Raw genomic sequence first — 18,197 nt, forward strand, 5'->3', positions numbered from 1 at the left:
TGCCCACCACGCCACCACTGCCCACCAAATTCCCACCGGAGCAAAAACCCATATTAAAAAAAAAAAAAAAAAAAACAANCAAAAAAAAAAAAAAAAAAAAAAAAAAAAAAAAAAAAAACCCAGAACCTAGAAAACGCAGAACCAGAACCCAAAATGGCAACCCAAGCCATCGATCCCACTCCAAATCAAATACTCGAACTTCTCGTACCCCATGAACTCAAACCCAATCTCCTCGAACCCAAGTACGATCCCACCACCTGAACTACGATTTGCCACGATCTCCATAATTAGACCACGATCAGACCACGCCGGGTGAGATAGTGGCCAATGGCGGCCTGGGCTTCGCGTTGCTAGGCGATGGTGGCCAACGGCGGCCTGGGGGAGAGCAAAGGGAGAGGGAGAAGTCTGAGAAAGAGACGTGGGAGACTGAGAGAGTGGGAGAGTTAGGCATGAGAGAGAAAGATAATAAAATAATAGTTTTTGTTTTAGAATTGTGCTACAGTGCAATTCTACATGTAGAATTGCACTATAGCACAATTCTAAATTTTTTTACAATAGTTGTATTATACAAGTCCGAATGCAGAGGTTATTTTGTGCTTATATGTTAAATTGAAGCAAGATATGGCATATGCCATTTGGGCTGCGGATGCTCATAAGGGCGAATAGTTGTGTGTGGAAAAATAAGGTGCACGGAATGTTTTTGGAGCATGGGCGGGTGAGCACGTGAACGCGTGTTGATAATCACCCATTTCTGATGTTTTTTCCTTTGGGGTGAAAGAAATGGACAGCAAAATCTAAAAGCGTCCAGGATTCTAGTTGATGCTATAAACAATACTTACCCAAGTGGTCCATTTTCCCTTAAATTTCTTAGATCTGATTGGAATCAACTTTTCTTTTCTTCTTCTTCTTCCCTTTTTTTTTTTTTTTTGTGAGAAGAATGATTGGAATTTACTTAATTTTTCTGTTTGAAATATTCATTTTGTACCAAGGGATTTTGATTTACCCCCCATTTGTTTGGTTGCACTAGCCGAGCACATGCTAGCAGTCGGACTAAGATGACCCTGTAGTATAAGCCAAATATTTTTTTCAAAACAAGATGAACCTAACCAAATGGAGTGTGGCTTGATAATAAGAGTTCTTATTCCAGCATTTAGAGAGGAGCGATTCGAGCGATAGTTTCAATAAGGTTCATGTGGTACATGTAGTATTGTTCATTGCCGTCACGTGGCATGGGGTCAAGGTGCCCACACCAAAAAGCTCATTTAAAAAAAAAAAAAAAAGATGAGCCTAAATGGTCCTACTTGAGTCCCCCACTAATATCATTTTAAAGTTCTTTAACCCATCCACCCGGTGGGACCTCAAACACCACATGAAATAATCCCAGCTTGCCAACACAAAAAGTCTGATAACACGTAACGTTTCAATCACCTTGTTAAGCAGCACAACAAAGTTTTCACCACCTTGCACCTTGGTAGCGTATCAACTTTCCATCACCTTGCTTAGTAGCACAACAAATTTCCGCCACCACCTTACATCTTGATAGCACATAAAATTCCACCACCCCCTATTAGAAAAAAAAAAAATTTCAATCACCTTGCACATTGGAAGCACATAAAATTTCCACTACCTTCCTTAGTTGCCCAACAAATTTTCATCACTTGTAATTTGATAGCACATAAAATTTCCATCACCCCTAGTAAGACAACATTTGCATCATCTTGCATTTTGGTGTTGCACATGAAATTTCCATCACCCCTATAAGACATAAATTTTACATAACCTTGCATCTTGGTAGCACTTATTAATATTGATTTAATTGTGAATTTTTACTAATAACTATATATTTATTTAATTTGGTGCTTTTTTTTAGAATCTGTTTATATATAATGACAAACTTAGGTACAATTTTTTTTATTTGTTGTACTTTAGGTTTCTGAATTAAAATTAAACACATTATTGTATAACCAATACAATAAAAATTATTTTACGTTCCCTAAAAAAATTACATTTAATGTAATCAATTGTTTGAATTTAAATGAGAAACATAATGTATAGCACCCTAAGAAATTGTCTCAAATGTTTAACTCATAGGCAAGATAACATGCTTTCTAACGGGTTGGCATAAACCTCACCAGAGGCATCTGCTTGGATTTTGGTCTATCTTTATATAAAAATGTGTGTAATTATATATTTGTACATATATGTGAACATGTGTTAGAATTATTGTGTCAAATTTTTTTTTTTGGATGATTCAATAATTATGAGCAGGGGGACAATTGAGCTAAAGGCATTTGGCATGGGTTAAAGTATTTCAAAACATTTTATTGTATAACAACAAAATCTATGTTGAAACGAAAAGGTTGCACCAAATTACTAATGGCCTTTAGGTCAATTGGCCTGGCACTTTTGAGTGTGTCAAAAGTCCAATGTTCAAATTTTTCATCTCTTATTTGAAATATATACATAAATACTATGAAATTACTCGGATCTATTTAGTATACAATTTAAGTATGGCACATGACCAGACCAATATATAGGCAGCTAAGTTTGGCTCATAAATTGTACTGTAGATCAGCTAAATCTTCTAACTATTTGTTGTTAGATAATGCATTTGAGACATCCTTCTCTTCCTGGTTATATGGACATAAAACATGGTCCCTCAACAACGTGCTCTTAAAAGATTTTATTATTGTTAAATACTAGTGTAAGTGAGTAACATAACAAAATTATTATGAAGTTTTAGGGATCGGTTCAATATAATTGTAAGGGGACAAGGATCCGAAAATACAAATAATGGGATTAAGGACAGTGCCGGAGAAACGAACCTCGGAAAACACTAGCAGACTGACCTCGGAAAGATACAAGTGACCTTATGCAAGTGCAGAAAGGCTACAATTGAAGAGAAACCCGAGACTTCCTGGTTATATGGACATAAAACATGGTCCCTCAACAACGTGCTCTTAAAAGATTTTATTATTGTTAAATACTAGTGTAAGTGAGTAACATAACAAAATTATTATGAAGTTTTAGGGATCGGTTCAATATAATTGTAAGGGGACAAGGATCCGAAAATACAAATAATGGGATTAAGGACAGTGCCGGAGAAACGAACCTCGGAAAACACTAGCAGACTGACCTCGGAAAGATACAAGTGACCTTATGCAAGTGCAGAAAGGCTACAATTGAAGAGAAACCCGAGAACGCCAGCACGCTCTCGGAAGGCCGAGAACCGAGGCTAAAGGTTGTTGGGTGTAAGTTGAGGGTGAATAGAAAGATGTGTTGCCAAGTAGGGAAGAAGGGAAAGTGGATGGACAAAGCGACCATCACCTCTGCATTTAATGCACTGCAACCACTTAGCTGGTCGCATTAATGAGGAAATGACATTGAATAGTATCCACCTAGCTCGTATCTCAGTGTAGAAATCTTCTAGAAAGGCCTTGATGGGACAATTATCAGGGAAATCTGATCATGACCTTCCAAATGTATGGCTCAGATACACCTTGGCTAATTAAAGGATGGACTTTCTTGGACTTAGAAATTACTTGTAACTTCTATCCCAGAATAAACCGGAAGACCCCAATATAACCATTCCAAGACTAATCCTTATTAAATATCATTTGTCCACATTTGGAATCAATTCTAACACATTCTCTAAATTTTTCTCTCTTGTTAAAAGTATTTAAGGTTGCTTGAGCATCACACCTCTTAAAAATTAATTGTGTAAGCAATAGTAGCAAGATAAAATCCGTCAATATCATTATTTACTTTTTGCCCACCACAGTAACATTTAAGCATGTTGCAAGACCAATATAGGTGGAGGTGAAGTTAGGGTCATAAAATCAAATTGTTGATGAAATCTTCTAACTATTAATAATGCATTAGAGACATCCTTCTGTTACTATAGACAAACGAACTTTACATATTTTCTTTTAGAGAAAATGATAAAAGTTAATATTTTAATGTAGTATTAATTAAGTTGTATACTAATATATATAAATAAATAAAAATTTATTTTGAATTCTTAGAATTTGTTGAACATAAATCTCTTAAAAACAAATTAAGAATAATTTTGAGAGGTAAACCAATTATAATTATTTGCGTTTTTTTTTTCTTTTATTGTTGAGGGAGATGAACTAGAAGCAAGCTAAATGGTTCAGAATTATTGCCGTAAATTACCTAGTTAATTAAATGACAAAGTCCCACATAGGATAGAAATAGTACGGATGAATGGTTAATATATGGTTGTGAGCCTTGTGACATTAACTAATTTATTTGGTAGTTTCCGGGTTAACCCATTCCGAATGTGAGTCCGCCTGTCTCAAAAGCATCCCTAACCGATATACTCTCCATATTAAAATGGCTATCTTATCCATAAAAAACACGACACGAACTCATTCGTACTCTCGCTTAGAAGTAGAAGTCCCACACCAGATTAAAACTAGTTCGTACTCTCGCTTAGAAGTAGAAGTCCCACACCAGCCAGATTAAAACTTCCAAAAAAGCAGAGAAGTAGAAGTCCCACAGCAGAGAAGTAGAAGTCCCACACCAGATTAAAACTCCCAAAAAAGCAGAGTCACAAATTTACTCCAAAAAAAAACAACAAAACACAACCAGAGTCAAACCACCCTCCTAGTCAAACCACCCTCCAAAAAGTCACAAATTTATTAAAACTCCCAGAAAAGCAGAGTCACAAATTTACTCCAAAAAAAAACAACAAAACACAACCAGCGTCAAACCACCCTCCAAAAAGTCACAAATTTACCAAACCACCCTCCTGATACAGTACCAGCGTCAACCTCCAAAAAGTCACAAATAAACCACCCTCCAAAAAGTCACAAATTTACTAAACCACCCTCTGATGCATCAGAGGAATTTACTAAACCACCCTCACAAATTTACTAAACCACCCTCTGATGCATCAGAGGAATTTACTAAACCACCCTCTGATGCACCCTGCATGCAGTGCCACCTCACCCTGCATGCAGTGCCACCTTTGGCACAAGAAGAAATCAGAGGAATTTACTAAACCACCCTCTGATGCATCAGAGGAATTTACTAAACCACCCTCTGATGCAGTGCCACCTTTGGCACAAGAAGAAGTCACATATCTAAGACACAAAAACTCCACTCCTCTACTCCTACATACTCTCCCTCACCTTCCTTCCTCTACTCCTACATACTCTCCCTCACCTTCCTTTACTCCTCCTACATGGGTGAGAATGAATATATATATATATATATTTTACTTTTGTTGGTTTCAGTATTTCATTCAATTAATTTTCTCTTGGTTACTGCAGGGAACGAGCTTAATTCAGACATAGTTCTTGGCCTGGTCATTCTCATCATCACACTCCTCTCATTTTCCAGGTTTTTAACTAACAACACTGCTATGTTAATACCAACTATGTGGATTTTAATTTTACATAACTTCGAGCTTGCAATATAAATAAGTTGAAACAGAGTGTGCACTGCTTCATGCTCTGTTTTTATTGGTTCTTTTGAATTGCGTAGCTTGAATTGTCCATGGAATTTGGGGGGCAGAGAGAGAGAGAGAGACGATGGTGTACCCAAAAAAAAAAAAAAAAAAAAGAAATAATGAAAACTATAATGGGAAATTTGCATTTCTGACCCATGAGATTTTGTATATTGCAAATTGTTTACTTTTCTTTTTTGGTAAAATGCAAAACTAGCTATATAAGTTCCTTCAAATTTCATTTCAGTCCTCTAACTATGCTTTTGTTCATTTTAGTCCTCTAACTTCCAAATTTATTTAATTAAGACTTTTTCATCAATTTTTGTTATATGTTGTAGTCAATTTTTCAATTTTATAAATTTTTCTTCAAATTTTTTAAATTAAAAAAAATCAATATGATTGAAAAATATTCTCCATATTTTTTTTTCAAAAAATTTTATCAAAAGTTAACGAAAATGTTTTAATTGAATAAATCTGAAACTTAGAGGACTGAAATAAATGAAAGTAAAGTTAGATGACTGAAATGAAATCTAAAAAAAACTAGAAGGTCAATTTTGAATTTTAACTTCTTCTTTTTTTCTTTTTTCTTTTTTAAATTGTGTGAGTATTACAATGAGCTTTCATTAATAGCTGCCAATACTAGAGGCATTGGTTTACATGGCATATTCTGTCTGCCTATGATGTACTTTTGACATATAACAATGATTTTAGGTTTAAGGAGAATTTATTTATTTATTTATTTATTTGGTTGTCCTCATTAAATTAAGAGTTATAGGATAAAGTGATGTTCGATTTGGATATGATGAAAAGAAGTTATAAGAAAAGATTTTAATTGGGTCGGATAACATGTTTGCTTAAAATCCTTCAATGTGTCAATCAAACAATTGGTGCCCTTTCATCATGTAAGAATAATATTTGGAGGAATATGAAAACTTTGAAGTTTTATCCTTTGACAAGACAATTTCATAGGACAAGCTTCCAATTATTTAAGTTCCACACCACAATTTTAAGGAAAATAGATTTTTTTTTTTTTTTTAACTCAATCTGTAAGTCCTATTTCATCCCTTGGAATTAAAAATTTAAAAAAAAAAAAAAAACTTTTTTTATGCAGAATTTAAAAATAACTATAAATTAGGGTTAAAAATAATGAAATTCAAAATTGAGCAATCTTCATTAACAAATTAGCCATGAACATATTTTGAATGGGGGTGTTTGTTTTCATAGCTCGTGTTTCCACAAATAAACCATGAACACATTATGAACAAGGTATTTGTTTTCTTAACTTGCACGCCGTTACTTGGATGCAAAATCATAGAAAGTGAGTGAAACAATGATTTTGAATTTTCATAAGATCAAGAATGTTGGTAATGGTATATTTATATTCCAAGCTTTTTTAATGAGAATTAATATTCCAAGCTTGCTTATATTAACATAAATTTTGTTCTCTCAAAAAAAAATTTTAATATTAACAAAAACTTTTCCTTTAGAATGAAATAATGAAATAGCAGACGTAATATTATGTCTTCCTTTAATCTGTGATGTTCAAATCTGAATTTCTGCATTTCACAAATTTTGCATCCTAGGTTGTTCCATGAGAACCATTGAAGAGATCCAGGGAAAATGAAAGTTTTGATCCAAACCCTCCGCTTTGTTTGTTTGATTGTTTCAGCCAAAAAAAAATGACAGTATATTTTTTCAGTAAATCATTTGTTTCCTCTAAAAGTTTTTACATGTTTGGAAACATAAATTTAACTCCCAGCAAAAGAACTGTAGAGAGAGAGAGAGAGAGAGAAGTTAACACTTCTACATAATTGGTCATAGTCGAAAAAGACACCTTCGTATGCAAGTGAAAGAGGACGAAAAAGTGAGAGATAAAATACACTGTAAGTGGAAATGACAGTTTGGATTTGCCCTTCGATATCCCTCCACAATATTGGAAGCTGCTGATATACCTTAACAACTTTCTCTTCATACAAGTAAGAATATTTTCTTTTAATGCAATTAAGAATATGACATAAAGGCTTGTAACTGGATAACATTATCCACTTTTTTTCATAAAGGATAACATAGATTAATTCAAATCCCTCGTCCCCACTTGCTATATGAGGAAAAAAAATGAATTGAATTGTGACCAAAAATTCTAGTTATTGGACTCCATAGAAAAAGAAAAAAAAAAAACAGAATGTAGCATTACGTTAAAAGAGACCAAACTTCAAATATTTGAAAAACTCATTAATCCACTTTCAATTATTGTCAGTATACACAAATGAAATTGACACAAACTTACACAAACGCTCACACAACAGAGCACAAAAAAAGAGAGGAAAGAAAACAAAACACCTCTACTACCGACCAAACCAACCTCTTGGGGGCTGGACTTCCCCGTCATTCATCAGCTTATCCAGCACTACATTCAGATCAACCGACTGGCCATTTTCTGTAAGCTTTCGAACTGTTGCCCTCACGTGGTCTCTTGGGAAGCCCATATTTGTCACTTTGTCAATCACATCATCGAGGGGAACCCTATTCCCGGTTCCTGGAGAACCTGAACCACCACCAACCCCAGAAGCAGTAGGCAATGCTTGTGGTAGTACCCGAGCAGTTGGAAGCTGTGGGTAACCACTTCCACCAGTCTGAGCCATAGCAGAAGACGAGAGTTGTGGTTTCACTGCAGTACTACCACCAAACTGAGGATTCCCACCATAATGGTATGGTTCACTAGGCCCAGATGGTGGACCATATCCAGAAGAAAAACCTGAACTGGATCTGTTGGGTGTTGGCTCATACATTTGAGGGGGTGCCCCATAAAACTGTTGTTGTGGGGGAGGGGGTCCACTGGGTGGCTGGCGGAGGCTTGGTGGGTAGGTCTGAGGAGGATAAGGTGCCTCTTCAGCATGATGGCCTAATGAAGGTTGGAGTTGACTAGGGTTAACGGGTGCAAGAGATGGGTGCTGCTGAGGCGGCTGGGAAGGTGGCTGAGAGTACTGTGGTAGAGGAGTCTGTTGAAATTGTTGATGCGGTGGTGCTGCAGGAGGAGGATGCGACTGCTGACTTAGAGATGATTGATATTGCTGATTAGGGGCTTCTAGAGCTGGACCAGGTGGTGGGAAGTAAGGCTCACGCTGAGGAATAGAAGGGATCTGGTTTGGAAGGAATTGGGGAGGAAGCTGAACAGAAGGCGGCAGACTCTGTTGGGGAGAAGATTGAGGAGGAGCATTCGGTGGAGGGAGGGCAGGAAGTGATTGTGATATATTAGCAGGAGGAGGAGGAGGAGGAGGAAGCTGTTGGTAGGATTGCTGAGGAGCAGATGCAGCATGCTGCACAGAATCCAATTGCACAGTATTCTGGGTTTCTGATTGTTGGTCTACCTTGGACATGTGTAGCTTTGCCATCTGCAGTTGAGCATCAACTACTATTTGTTTATCCTTCAAATCCTGTACCCCAGATTGCACCTGCATGTAAATGAACAAACACCAAATTGAAAAAATTGAACGATCAATAAACTAGTATAACTTTGTGTTTTAGTTGTGATTAGTATAAGATTTCCATTGCCGGGATCTAATAAACTAGTATAACTTTAGCTAGTATGCACAATAGACAAAAATGTTTCAGGGCAAATTAACTGGATTCTTGATAAGCTCCCATGCAAACAAAAAATTTGACATACTAATCACACTTATATGGTAAAATTTTAGTGCAAAGCCTAACCTGCTTCAAAAAATTTAGATTCACTTTCTGCACTAAGTTCAGGTACCCAGAAAAATGAATGTGGAAAACTTCAAAGGTATTTTGCAAACTAGAAATATTCTCAAAGATTAAGGACACCAAAAGGAAGGTCAAGCACCTTTTTGAGGAAAGAACAAAATCGCACTTGCAAAAGCTTTGGCACTAAGCTAAGAAATCTCAAGAAAAGAAATTTGACATTGGGGTAAAAGAGTGTTGGACTTATCATTTAACCCAACATATTTTAAAAGATGATCAAGAGCAAGATTGGTAGGAATGTTTGGGCCACACTGCACTTAATAGGAACTAAATAACACAAATTCTTGTATGTAAATATGAACTGGTGGAGCCAGAACTTTGGCTTGGTGAGTGCAAATTTTAAATAAAAAATAATTTTATAAAACAAAAATTGATTTTTTATTCACAAATTATTCAAAAAATAATAATTTCATCAACCTCAAAACTTTTATAGTGTGTGCACTTATATTTTTCTAAGGGATAATCAAACAAAAATTTCTACTAATGAATAAGAAGTTTAATTTAATTATCATCCTTTAAAATAATTAAAGTCCTAATATAATTAAATTCACTCCTCCTTAACAATATATTATAGGTGATATTTAAGTATATCACCTTTAGCATTAAACATTTGGTTCTATCACTTCTAAGTTAAAATTCAACCCGTGTATGTTGCATATAAATAGCGATATCATCCTTCCACCATATCTTCTCAATAATACAATTAGGTTTTAATACACTTAGGGCTTTGGGATGGGGATTTATCATTTTGGGTTTCCATGAAGCAGAGGAAAGAGAGAGAAAAATTAGCAAAGAGCCCAATAGTTCACTCCCCAAAAAACAAACCTTGAAAAGACTCTGGATTTTAAAAAAAAAAAAAAAAAAAAACCAAGATAGTTAACAAAATTTATTCAAATATGTTGTTAACCGTTTACAGACTTCAAAAATGTATGGATAGATTAAAAAGGAATACAAACACACAGATATATGATTTTCTTAAAAAGGTCCAAACTCCAAAGACAAAACAATAAGCTCACTATTATGAAAAGATTATGTGGATAATAGTGAGTTTATTGTTTTGTCTTTGGAGTTTGGACCTTTTTAAGAAAATCGTGTGTGTGTGTTCCTTTTTAATCTGTCCATACATTTTTAAGTCTGTAAATGGTTTCCAATTTTTAAAAAAACTCTGACATTTGGCTCCACAAAGTTATTTTTGGTGGTGCAATTTTAAAAGAAATTTAAATCCTTCCTATAGCTTATATGTATCAAAATATTTTAATATTTCAGCGGGTGCAATTCATCCACTCATGGCAATGTGGATCCACCACTATCCATGAATGCAGCGTGCCTTACACCACTTAATTCTGAACCTGCACAAAACTGTAGAGTGAACCACTGGTCTTTTTAGACAAAATAATCCACTTCCCATCCATATTATCCGTTTAAACATGCTTTCAGCAATGACAAAGCATGTTCCTTATCTTATGCATACAAAAAAGTGCCATGATCCCACCAAAAGGAAGGATTGACGAATTACATACCTCTCTAAGAATATTGTCCAACTGCCTCATTCTTCCATCGGTGCTTCCATGATTGTTTTCAACAGACACCTTCAAACCATCCACAGAATTCTCAAGGTTGCGGGTTCTGCTTTCCAGCTGCGTTAGTCGTGCACTAACACCTTCTAACACATGTAGCAAATTATCCGCATGTTTCTTCATTGTCTGATCAATCTCAGACATAATTGTAGCATCAAAGACACTTTGATCCTTCTCTCGCATGAATTTTGCCAGTTCACTGGAATCCAAAGAACCATAATTCTGTATAGAGCATGGAACACCAATTAAATGTACATGAAGAGAATACTTATAAATAAGTTTGTCCATCATCAATCTCTCCAAGCAACCAAACATTAACACCCACTATAAAATATAAATGATTCCAGAAATAGAGAGTAGTCCAACAAAGGCAACTACTCTGGTCAATCCAAAAGAAAATAAGAAAACTACATGCAAACAAAATGGTAAATCAAGGAAAACGGAGAGGGGAAAACAATTAACAAAAGAAACCACTTGAAGTGTCTCAAGACCAAGGTTTCAAGCCAAGACAGAGAAAGCAAGGTAAAAGCTCAACCAGAGTACTAAAAAAAACATTAAACATCCATAAACTTATACTCAAAACAAGGTTCTCGTTAGCAGTAGGTTTTTTTTATATAGAATGGGAGACAAACAATGCTCTATAGCTGGACTTGCATATCAATGATCTCCCGTCCCTTTTCTTTTCAGATATGTGCAAAGGGTTAGCTATGCAGATACTTTGTCACAATTAGCCCTAACAAAATCTGTGTTTCATATGTCCTAGACCAAATTCAAATGAATTTTTGACCATTCTATCAAACCTAGGAGAATATATTTTCCTACTCCAAAATGCGAAATTCCCAGCTCAATATGCGATAGCAACATCCAGTGATACAATAGAAAGTAGATTGTTCCCGAAAGTTCTAGGGGGATAAAATAAACAACCACCCACATATTTTAGAACAAAAGTGTAGAAAAGCTTTAAGAATTCAAAAATCTCAAACACGTGCATAGACCACGGGAAATGCAATATATTTCTTGAAACGCATAAAAAGTAATACACTTGTGGGCGTCATGTCAGCTAGCTCAACTAGTAAAATCTCTCACGGATTAACCTATGCTCACAACATGTCCCACGAATCCTCCAATTGACCAAGAAAGGAAAAGGTTAAAATATTGCTCAAATATTCCAATTTCAACCTAGGCACATGAATTCCAATAAGCTATGGATCCTAAACACTTTTTTTTCCCACAAAAGCAACAAGTATATTTATGACTTAGTCCAATTCACAAGAATCCCTCTCTTAACTAACAAATAACAAATGCAATAATCAAATTAGAGATAAACAGAAACCCTAAATTAGCAAGCCAGCCACAACATGCACCCAAAAAAAAAACTCCAAATCCAATAAACAAATAAAGAGGGAGAGGGAGAGGGTTTTTACTCTAATAGGAGTGGTGGCGGCGGGCTTGGAAGAAATGGGAATGGAATCGGAAGAGGAGGAAGTCCAAGGGCGAGCGGATTGATCAGAAGAGAGAGGACGAATGGGCTGGAAATCGTAGCTGGGAACCATCTCCTCTTTCTTAATGTTTGCATTATAATCATCATTACCAATTTGTTGTTGTTGTTGTTCTAACTCTTCATGGTTCATCAAATCCATCAAGTCCTTGCTCTGTTGTTGATGTTGCGTCGGCGATAGAGACAGATCCATTATCTGCTTGTCCATGTACGCCGTCGTATTCATCGATCCCAACCCACCCCAATCCGACCGCACCAAAACTGCAAAGATCTCTGCGTTTTTTTGTTTTCGCTTCTTGTTTTTTCGGTTTGGGATTTGGGACTTTTTTTTTTATATTTTTATTTTTTTTAATTGTTTTTGGGTTTTGGTCCTTTTTGGATATATTGAGGAATTCGAGTTACGAGGAAAACTACTTGAGGAAGGCAACCTTTTTTTTCTTTTTCTTTTTTCTCTCTAGTTACTTCTATACTAAGGAAAAATAATAATAATAATAATAAGTCTTTTATTTTTTTGAAAACAAAAATTTGTTCCATTAATTATAGAATTTTCTCGTGCAGATGTGGACCGATACCGTGTAGCTTTTTTCTTTTTCTTTTTTCTGCTGAATGATGCCGTGTAGCTTGGTGTTGACATTATGACATTGTCTATATATTTTTTTTTATTTAACAAAAAATTACTTTTTTTTTTTTTTATTGATAGGAGAAAAAAAATTACTTGATGTCATCTTCTTTTTTAAAATTATCTATTTACCTTAAATAAATTATCGAGTCATTGTATATGCCAGGCCATGGACGATAGTTTCTCTTTATAGCTCTCATGATAAAATGTCAAGTTTTAAACAAGATTGATTCGAATATAGCTTGAAGCATAAGATGATAAATTAAAATAAAATTGTTTATGTTTAAATAAACTAATTTGATGAATTGATATTTTCCAAATCAAAATTAATTTCATTTGTGTTAGTTCTTATTGGTTTAATATTTTCAAAGTCCTATTAAAGATATATACATATATATATATATATATAATACACAACCTATTAAAAAAACAATTATTATAATAAAATTTTAGCTATTTTATAAGGGTAAAAAGATTTTGCAACAACTATGCCAAAATAGCCTAGGACTTGGGCCGGCCGTGGGCTTTCATAATGATGAGGCCCTTCTTGGTCAAATCCCTATTCCTATATCCATACTTTTCTTCACATTACACATGTTTGTTACTACGTGGATCAAAGTTTTTGAATAGGTATTGCGGGTTATGGGTCTGACCAGAAAATTCTTCTTTGTTGGGTAAAGAATGTGGCATTACCCGCTGCTCAGATGGCTTAAGGTGGACTTTGGATATTTTGGTTTTATTAGTTGTAGCCTTGTAGGTATGAGGGGAACAAATTGGGGTCAAAATATTACTTGGGCTTGGGTTTCTTGGCTCACTCTTGGTTTGTTTGATATTATAGGGCCTATTCATTGTATGATTTTCACAATTAATAAATCCAACAACACAATCAATTTCACAACAAATTTCATAATGGTTGAGATTGCTATTTGTAATTGGTGTACAATAAAATTTGATAAAGAATATTTTCATTGATATTTTTTCTAAGTTCCTCGACTTTTAGACTTAGCATTAACCTTTGGTCTCCGAGAGTTTGTTGGTCATTGAGGCCTCTTTGGGATGATGTCATATTGGCATGGCCAGACACTCCATGTCACTTGGATCATCAATATTGTCAAGTGCCACAGGAGTCTTCATGCCTTTCATAGCACGAGGAACATATTTGTGCCGATGACTCATTAGGCTTAGTTCCACGCCATTTAGATATTCTCCACTCATATATCCCAATATGGAAAAAACTTGAGCACAACATCCAAAGATCCTCATACATAATCACATCCTCCGAATATAGGAAATTAAGTCCAACAATCTTGGAGCATTAACTTTGTGTCTTCCCTACAAGGGAAGATCCTACATTCATTGGATCTTGGTTAGCCTTATCCCACTGATGCTCTTTGTAGGTTCTTCACCTTTTGTTTTTTCAAGTTCCTTCAATCATCATACATGGACAATCAACTCACTAACAATTTTGGGCATCATCAAAAGTAATTTCAGTGGTGGATTCCTCATTCTTCCTCTCATGAATTATAATAATCTTGTGCTATTCTCTCTTAGTATGGAGAAATAGATCCAATTCACCTCAAAGTAAGCAAACAATATAGATTTCATTCGTCAGTTTTATAATTAAAAAAGGGGTCATTCTACTGTACCCCCACAAAAAAAAGGGGGGTACGGTACCCACTTATATCCTAGCCGTTAATTTTTTATGGTTTTAATCTTGTCCGTTGATGCAATTTTAAAGGTTTTTGGTTACCGGTTAAACAGGTTTAATATATAAACAAAAATTAAAACATTCATTCCTGTCTCACGTTTGCTTCTCTACCTCTCTACTTCCTTTGCTCATTGCTCTGTCTGCATCTCTAAACAAAACCCTCAAATCGTTGATACCACATCTGCGGCGCAACCCACAAAACCCTCAGAGCTTGGCGCACCCACAAACAGTCAGAGCCTGGCGCACCCACAAACACTCAGAGCCCGGCGCGCGCTTCTTCTCATCCAATCCACTCGTCGGCGCCGCACTCTAGCTTATTCTCTTCCAATCCATATTCAAATCAGCGGCGCACTCATATCCAATCCAACTCGGCGGCGCTTCATCTCTTCCCGAACGACTCGGCGGCGCTTCTTCTCTTCCATTCTAAATCGGCGGCGCCACCCACAATCTTCAGGTTCTCTCTTTACATATGATTAATGCTGATATGGGTTTATATTATTTCTCTAAACTTTGTGGGTTTATGATATTATTGTTTTGTTTGAGTTTCGGTTCTTATATATTTGACAAATTAATCTTTACAAATTGATTGCCTAGATCACTACTGCCATGTGAAACAAAATTGTAATAAGGTTGCCGATGCTTTGGCAAAGAAATCTCGGGTTGGGCTAGAATTAGAACGTGACTCCTACGTTCTATAATTTTTGTTGTTTTTTTGTGTTAAAAAAATTTCCCAATAGACATTCCCCTTGAGAATTCTTCTATCTTTTATAAATTTTAATATCAAAGCCCTCTGTTCTGCATCAATTCTTTTCTTTCAAATAAGTGCATTTGGCAACTAAAACTTACATTATTGAAAGAGGGAGTACATGGGAGTCGTTCTCTAAGCCAATTCAAGAAGATCAAACAAAAATGGGATGAATTTGTTATTGATGCCACCTCTGTTTGATTCCTTGCTCAACTTTCTCATTCCTTGGCCCTGCTTATTTGGATATTTGTTGATGCCTTTTTTTTTTAATTTAATTTTTTAAATTATTTTAAAACTACACTATCAGCTGTTAAATCTCATTTTATTAATTTTTTTTTCAAATTTTAAATTTAAAATTTTTTAAAGTTGAAAAATCATTTAATGCTTTTTCCTCTACTTGATGAAAAAGCTACTACTAAGCCAAGGCCTAGGGGGTTGAATATTGCATAGATTTTGATGATTTAGCAGGTTTTGCATAGTTTGATGCTTTGGCTAAAACAAGTGCATTGTAGTGAACATCAACTAGTTTATAGCTACAATTAGATTCGAAACAAGTTTGTGGGGAGTAAAATTAGCGGTTGTCAATTTTTGAGAATATTTTTTCACTTATTATCTCCATTTTTTTTTTTTTTGGTATAAAAGGAATTCATCCATAACCTGGTTCTTGTGCCAGGCATGCTTATGTTATCATAGTGGATTGTTGTTGTATGTGTAAGCAAGCTGGGGAGTCTATGATTACTTATTGTTAAATTGTTCTATGGATAGAGATCCGTAGTCTTTCATTTTATGCCTCTTTGGGATGCAGTGGGGTATGCCAAAGAGGGTGTAGATTTGTTGGCATATTGGAAGGGGCAGTTTTCTAGGCAGAAAAATGGTGATATTTGGAATGCATTCCCTCTGTGTCATGTGGATTATTTGGAAGGAACAAAATAACTGGACGTTTGAAGTCCTTGAATGATTAACGTTGGCTGTGAAGTTGATTTTTCTACATACTTTGTATGATTGGATGGCTCCCACAAGTGGTCATTCTGTCTCTAGTTTGCTGTATTTAGATTCACCTTCAGTTCACAACCCGTGAATAGGTGTTTGCTCCTATAAAAATGCATCCTCTCTATCCAAAGAACCGTGAAACTTATAATTCGACGACTTTCCATTGTAAGGCTGCCCCAATGCTTCCCTTTGAAAGACACTCAATTTCAGTACCATTCAAGACTTTCATTTTCAGATTCATTTTTAGTGCTTTTAGAATCTGGCTGGTATGATGGCTGTTATATTAATGACTGAAATTTTATAGTGTTGGTGCATCCAAGTCTTGAAGTGAATTTTCATTTTCCTAGACATAGTTGGATTGTGGATATCCTAAGGTTATTTATACAATTGTAATAGGTAACTAGCATGAAGTCTATATATGAAGAGCTTGCGTATTTGTTTGTATGGAATATTTCTATATTATAGTTATGTAATTTAATTATAGTTGGTTGATGATAGATTTGGGATCAAGCAACTTAATATTGGTTTATGTCCTCTTTATAATTATTTGTTTAAGTCACAGGCAGAGTTCTTTGCATTTTACACATCCTGAATGACTTTGTGGCTGTAGATGATAGCTTACTGGATTTGTTTGTGTTCTTGTCTTGTTTGATTTGTTGTATTCAACTTTCTGTCTGGTCAAATAGAGGATCAGTTTGTAGAAAGTTTGAAATTAGTTTGTATTATGATCTTTTGAGAGCATCCAGAGGAGTTCTATTCCTTAGAGGAGCATTTGGGGTGCTAAGGTGCCTCAGAAGGTTGCTTCTTCTTTTCTTTTATTTTCTCTTTTCCTGTTTTACTTGCTGTTACATTGGGCAAATCACCGAGGGTCGTCAGTGGACAATCTTTGAAAACAAGGTCTTGTGATTGTTGACCAGTGTTGTATGTGCAAGAATTGAGGGGAGTCCATGGAGCACCTTCTACTTCATAGCATAGGTCAGTGGCTTGGGATATTTGGTCATTTGTGTGTACTGTATTCAGGGTGGTTTGGGTTATGCCAGAGACTGCAATGGTGTTTCATCTTTGCTCTTTTTTATGTGAATAAAAACTTAAAGAAAAAAAAAAATCCTGATAATCTTTTGGGACTCTATTTTTTGAGCTCCTTATCACTTTTCCTCTTTGTATCTTGAAACCAGTTGGACTTTTTTTCCTCCACTATGAACATGAGTACCTAATGTTCTTTTATAAAGTACACAGTGATGAAAGACAGTTTTTGCATATATTTATTGGAAGTATATTTTACAGTTTTTGCATAATTTGCTTAAGCTTCTTATTTATCAACAATGTCTACTTTTTTCAGGAGAGTTGGTCGGAACGTATTCGATACAAGTTGGCATAAAATCTAGTGCTTTCAATGGAAAATGAACAACGTTCAAAAATAATAGAAAATGCTAGAAATACTCCACTACAAGATATTTTTCGATCACTGGAATGACAGTAATTTGTATAATTTGATAACTTAATGTTTTGGAAAATGCTGCAATTTAGTGAATTTTATTTTTAATTGAAAGGGAGATTGAATTTCGTGAGTTGCACCACCCTTATGCAAGTTGCCTTGCATGTTTTTAGATATCAATTTATGTTGTTTGATTGGTGAGGATGCTAAGATGCATTTATATGAAAATGCTCTTAAAACATCCATGATTATTAATAGAAAATGAAACCCATCTCTTTTAGCATTTTAAAACATCCATGATTATTAGTTTTATGGAGGGACAGTGCTCTGTCATTATTCAGTGAGGCCCTTCAAGATGTAAAGGGTAAGATGCTGGAAACTTCTATACAT

The 18,197-nt window shown here is 35.2% G+C and overlaps 1 protein-coding gene and 1 long non-coding RNA gene across 2 annotated transcripts; one reads left to right on the forward strand and one right to left on the reverse strand.

Annotated features, from left to right (window-relative positions):
* Positions 1-7,684: 7,684 nt before the first annotated feature.
* On the reverse strand, positions 7,685-12,735 carry LOC112014489 (uncharacterized). Its single transcript, XM_024046876.2, has 3 exons — positions 12,237-12,735; positions 10,756-11,034; positions 7,685-8,925 (listed from the first exon to the last, which is right to left on the reverse strand). Exons 1-3 carry the CDS (start codon positions 12,534-12,536, stop codon positions 7,819-7,821), a joined length of 1,686 nt encoding a protein of 561 aa, XP_023902644.1. The 5' UTR covers positions 12,537-12,735; the 3' UTR covers positions 7,685-7,818.
* A 2,098-nt stretch (positions 12,736-14,833) lies between these two features.
* On the forward strand, positions 14,834-17,946 carry LOC136063981 (uncharacterized). The gene is made up of 2 exons (XR_010625625.1): positions 14,834-15,091; positions 17,712-17,946. It is a non-coding gene; the product is annotated as an uncharacterized LOC136063981 (long non-coding RNA).
* The last annotated feature ends 251 nt before the right edge of the window (positions 17,947-18,197 follow it).

Source organism: Quercus suber, unplaced genomic scaffold, assembly GCF_002906115.3.
Source record: "Quercus suber isolate HL8 unplaced genomic scaffold, Cork oak 2.0 scaffold_22, whole genome shotgun sequence".
NCBI lineage: Eukaryota > Viridiplantae > Streptophyta > Magnoliopsida > Fagales > Fagaceae > Quercus > Quercus suber.